Here is a 5465-nt window from a genome sequence, read left to right on the forward strand (position 1 = left end):
CCTGAGAGCTTAACTTTTTTGGTTAGGTTTTAAAGAAGGAATGCAATATTGTGATATCTGCACTGCAGCGGGGTTGGGCTAGATGACCCTCGGGGTCCCTTCCAACCCGACAATTCTGTGATTCTATCAAAGCAACACTACTTGTCTTCTTCAAGTATTCATCGAAGGCAGGTATTCAGAAGTCTAGAAGGGACATTTGCAGCCTGATGTTGCCAGTTCACGTTGGGGCTCCCAATCCATGAGAGATTTTAATTTGCATCATGCTCATTGGAACAGGACTAGCAAGCCAAAGCTGTCCACTCACGGGCACCATCAGAGGGTGGCAAATGGTCCAAATGTCTGCCAAGGCAGGAATGAGGAATGTGGCCAAGAAGTTTCTTTCTGGGCTGGCCAGAGAAATGCAGAGATTCACAGGTCACTGATGCTCCCCAAATTCAAGATCCCAGGAAGAATGGCTCTGGCGAGAGGCTCTGCAACAGAGGAGCACCTGCCTTGGCACATCAGCAGTACATTTCCAGGGCAGATGACCACAATGCGCATGTGTTTGGGGAACCACCAAGCAGGTCTGGCCAATGTCAGAAAAAGGCGGCGGCGGCGGCAGCAGCCCCATTGCTGGGATGGAGAGCCAGCTTGAAGAGGTAGTCAAGATGCAATTCCAGGGCTGCTTCAGCCAACTGGCCACATGCTTGGAAGAGGTAGCAAAGGAGTCCCCGTCCCCCGAACTGAGCCGGCAAAAGGCAAGGCTGGCAAAGGATGCCCACCAGGGGTGGCAGCAGCAACTTTGCTTCAGGGAAAATGGGCTTGAATACAGAAAGAGAGTTGGACTCCAACTCCCATCAGCCACAGCTAGCACAGCTAATGGTCAGGGAATGCTGGGAGTTGGAGTCCAACAACATCTGGAGGGCCTGAGGTTCCCAGTCCCTGAACTAGGGAGAAGCCGCCCAGCCCACCTGAGCCACCACTTGCCCTGCTCCCTCCCGGCTACTGAGAGTCAACCTGCCAGGGCTCTGACAGTGTGGGGTGGAGGCAGGAGGCCAGGGCATCAACCCAGGAGAGGGGGCTGGCGATTTTGGGGGTTTGGCGGTGCCCATGAGGCAGGAGCCAGAGATGGGCAGGTCAGACGTGTCAGAGGAAGAGGCTGTTAAGGCGAGGGATGGGCTCAACGGATCCCCACCATCCCCCACCCCGTGGCCTCCTAGAACCAGGAGGGGCTTGAAGAGCAAGAACGCCTTCCATGTAGGAGACGCTTCCGGTTGTGCGCACGGTTGCTGCTACCACCTGGCAGGGCTCAGACCTGGGGGGTTGCTGAAAGGGCACACTTTTGTCCATAAAGAGTTAACTCTCAGGCCTGGGGTGCTGAGGACATTCCCAGAGCCAATGACACACATTTCCACTACTCTAATAGACAGGATTTATTGCACTTGCAGCAAATGAGAGTTTAGTCACTTGTTTGCACCCTTTCAAGTAGAATGAAAAATGCCGGTATTGCAAGGTTTAAAGCTAGTTGATTTAGTCCTGCAAAACCCACGGTCCCTTTTCTTTGGCAAATCATGGTCAATTGACCTGTAAACTTTGATGACGGCAGAACCTTGAAATCCAAGGGATCCGGAGTGCAGCATTTCAGGAGCGCAGAAGGAGCTCCACATAATGGTCGAGGCTCCCCATCCTGCTGCTTGCATCCTGACCGGGAAGAGGGGGTGCTTCAGCCTGGGGGGCATTCTCAGCGGCAGCCTGGCCTGCCATGCCGATAACTGTGGGCTGCCCGTTGCTTGGCGAACCCCACAGGACGCTCTCAAACTCTGACATGTCGATGTCTGCCAAGAAGTCCTCTGCAGGGACGTCGCTCGTGTAGCTGGAGGCCAAGACCTCAAAGCTGTCAAACAAGGGGTCGTGGGGCTGCTCCTCAGGGGAGAGGGTACCCCAGGCACCAGCCTCCTGCCCTGGGCTGGCAGCTGCACTTCCAGAGGGCCAGGGGGAATCGGTTCTGGGGCCAGCCAGGGACAGGCAGGGGCCATTGCCACCTTCCTGTTGCTGCAGACTCTCCCAAAAATACAGGACTTCACCAGCAGTGCAGAGGAAGGAATCCAGGAGTGGGTCAGGCAGGCTGTCTTCACTGGCCACCTGTCCTGCATCTTGGCAAGGGCTGGAGAAGGCAGGCAGTGCCCACATGCTGATGCCCATGTCAGCTGCCCTCGCCTGGCCATTGCCCACGGCACTCAGAGGCTCTTCTGCTGGCTGCATTGGCAGAGACACTGCACCTTCGCTCTCTGCTGGGGGACCCTGGCTTGTCTCTTGCCAAGGTGGGGCACCCTGGGGTGCTGCCAGCCCGAGGCCCGTTTCCTGGCTCCCTCGGCCGGGGTCTTGGAGGTGCAGGATGGTGTTCTTGAGGAGGACGCTCTTGTGCAAGTCTCGCACGTAGGGCGTGATCAGCGTGGCGTATTTCCCCTGTGCCGCACGCAGGAAAGAGCAGCGCTTGTGGTCTGGGATGCGGCAGCAGCGGCGCTGGCTCCTGGCAGAAGCCCCGTCTTGCTCGAGGCGCTGGCATCTCAAGCTGCTGGGAGCCATTGTCTCCCTGGAGAGAGGGAGGAAGAAGGCGGCACAGGTCAGGATGGAGCCAAGCAAGGTCAGGGCTCAGGAGACGGGGAGGCCAACCACACTGGCCACAGCACGGAGGTGGCGACTCTGGGCCAAGTGGTGGATCTCGTAGCCAGAGAGGGCCCTAAGCAGAAGGGGTGGCTCTCCCAGCACTGCTACCAGCCACAATGGAGGCAGCAATGCTTCTGAAGGCCAGCTGCTGGAAACTGCAGGAAGGCAGAACTGCTCTCATGCTCGGATCCGGCCTGCCAGTTTCCCAGAAAAGGCACCTGGTTGGCCACTGTGAGAACAGGATGCTGGGCTAGATGGGCCCTCCAGGCCCAGAGGCAGTCTATCTAGATGCCCAGGCTGTGAGAATGGGGTCCTGGGCTAGATGGCTGATCCAACAATCATGTTCTTTTCTTGTTCTCACAGTGGCCCCCCAGATGCCCAATGGAAAGCAGCCCATAAGCAGACCATAAGTGCAACAGTGACCCCCCCCCTTTGGATTTCCCCCAGCAAGTGGCACTCAAGAGGCATTTACGGCCTCCAGCAGTGGAGGGTATTGGCACACAGCCATCCTGGCTAGTAGCCCTCAGAAGCCCCCTCCTCCATGAGTTTGTCCAATCCTCTTTGAAAGCCATCTGAGTTGATGGCCATCCCTGCCTCCTGTGGCAGGGAGTTCCAAAGTTTAATTCTGGGCTATGTGAAGAAGCCCTTGCTTTTATCTGTCCTGAATCCTCCAACATTCAGCTTCACTGGAGGTCAACAAATTTCAACTTTTTACTGCAGTCCCCATTTTCTCCACAATCTTGCACCTTCCTGCCCCCACCAAGGAAGCTGGAGGCACAGACCAGGAGAGCCCAGTGTTCACCCCTCGCGTGCGGCTGGCACAGTGTTGAATGGATGTGATCCCTGGACGGGAAGGGTGTTTTCTTCTTCTTCTTTTTTTTAGGCTTAGGGGTCTGGTTTCTTATTTGGGGCTCAGACTGAGTGGAGACCTTGCCCTCAGTTTCTTGGCGAAACTCCTGTTTTTGTGACTAGGCAGGTCCCAAAAGGAGCAGAGGTTTCGAAGTGGTGTCTGGATGGTTTGCTCCGGTTCCTAAAGGAGCCCTGGACTCAAAAAGGGGGCCAATTCCTGCAGGCCTAAACTGTGCCCCCCCCCATTGCCAGGGTTCCCTCTCCATTGCAAAGTTGCTCCCTGGAGAATGCCCCTCCCCTGCCCGCTCCCGAGCCTCTGGCCATGACTCACCCCCGAGCCATTCAAGCGCCCAGGCCGGAGTTTTCGCCACCTCCCCCCTCCGCGGCCAGGAAATGGACGCGCAAACTCCAGATAGCAGGATGGGTGCAGAGCGCGCAAAGGACCCGCTGTTCTCCCTGCAGAGGGAAAATTGGGGAGCGGGAGGGGAGGGGGGCTGGCTGGGGAAACAAGTCAGCGAGCCTCACCGCGGACTAGAGAACTACCCCGGATTAAGTCCTGGAAAAACCACGGGCGCACTCCGGGGCTGCGAGGCGAGCCCTTTCGGGGGTCTCCTCGCCAAGGTCATCTTGCCCCGGAGTCAGCGAGCCAAAGGTTGCAGATCCCCCCGCTCTTTGCACAGGAGGAGAAGAAGGGGCTGCTCACCTGGCCGGGGCCGCCGAGAGGAGCCTTTGCGGAGCTGCGGGAGCGCCAATAGAAAACGCGGCACGTTTCTGGCTTCTGATCCCCGGAGATCGGCGTTCCCAGCAGCGGCGGGGGCCAGCTCCGCGCCCATTGGTGGGCTGGTCGGGAAGCAGACTCTCTCATTGGCCGGGGAGAGACCCTCACCTGGCAAGGTTCAGGTGCCGCCCCTTGCGCTCCAGCGGCGCTGCTTCGCTTTGGCCACCAGGTGGCACCGCAGCCTCCCTCCTAGGTCTCAAGTCCAGCGCCTACGCCACCCGGACGCCTGGGTTCTTTGGAGCCCTGTGAGCAGTGCCGGATTTACGTATAAGCTAAAGAAGCTCTAGCTTAGGGCCCCATTTTCTTGGGGACCCCAAAAAAATTGAAAGGGAGAAAAAAAACCTGGATGTACATTTCCAAAATAGAAGATAAAAACAAATAAAATAAAACCTACATACATCAACCTGTTTTGTGTTGTGTAGGCTCCTAGGATGTAAGTCATGGGCCCCGCCTGCTCGCCTGTTCCCTAAAATATCACTGCTTTGCTCCTTTCTATATACAGGGTGCCTACATTCTGCATGGACTGGTTGCAGGGCAACATGGGCAAATGGCTTGAGATACCCATGAGGTCCATCAATTACCATCTAGCATATATTCAACAGGGACGCAGGTGGCGCTGTGGGTTAAAGCCTCAGCGCCTAGGACTTGCCGATCGAAAGGTCGGCGGTTCGAATCCCTGCGGCGGGGTGCGCTCCCGCTGCTCGGTCCCAGCGCCTGCCAACCTAGCAGTTCGAAAGCACCTCCGGGTGCAAGTAGATAAATAGGGACCGCTTACCAGCGGGAAGGTAAACGGCGTTTCCGTGTGCGGCTCTGGCTCGCCAGAGCAGCGATGTCACGCTGGCCACGTGACCCGGAAGTGTCTCCGGACAGCGCTGGCCCCTGGCCTCTTAAGTGAGATGGGCGCACAACCCCAGAGTCTGTCAAGACTGGCCCGTACGGGCAGGGGTACCTTTACCTTTACCTTTATATATTCAACACCAAAACCAGCAACTTTGTCATTGGCAAAGGACAGCTGGGACATATAAAGGGCCCCATTCCCTTCAGTAGCTTAGGGCCTCAGCAAATCTAAATCGGGCCCTGCCTGTGAGGTCAGGGGGAATCTAGCAGCAGGGAGTTCCACAATTTTAATAGGCTGCTTGGAATTCCAGAGGGGCCGTGCGATAGGAATGACCATAATAAAAAGGGGAGACAT

The 5465-nt window shown here is 56.8% G+C and overlaps 1 protein-coding gene across 1 annotated transcript; it reads right to left on the reverse strand.

Moving 5' to 3' along the window:
* Positions 1-1394: 1394 nt before the first annotated feature.
* On the reverse strand, positions 1395-4868 carry LOC307221279 (uncharacterized protein). Its single transcript, XM_079985705.1, has 2 exons — positions 4199-4868; positions 1395-2572 (listed from the first exon to the last, which is right to left on the reverse strand). Exon 2 carries the CDS (start codon positions 2563-2565, stop codon positions 1621-1623), a length of 945 nt encoding a protein of 314 aa, XP_079841831.1. The 5' UTR covers positions 2566-2572; positions 4199-4868; the 3' UTR covers positions 1395-1620.
* Between the last annotated feature and the right edge of the window lie 597 nt (positions 4869-5465).

This window comes from Podarcis cretensis, assembly GCF_951804945.1.
Source record: "Podarcis cretensis genome assembly, chromosome: 8".
In the NCBI taxonomy this organism is placed as follows: Eukaryota; Metazoa; Chordata; class Lepidosauria; order Squamata; family Lacertidae; genus Podarcis; species Podarcis cretensis.

Excerpts from the sequence above, each read along its gene's own strand:
- LOC307221279 (XM_079985705.1), bottom strand. The coding sequence starts at position 2,565 with ATGGCTCCCAGCAGCTTGAGATGCCAGCGCCTCGAGCAAGACGGGGCT.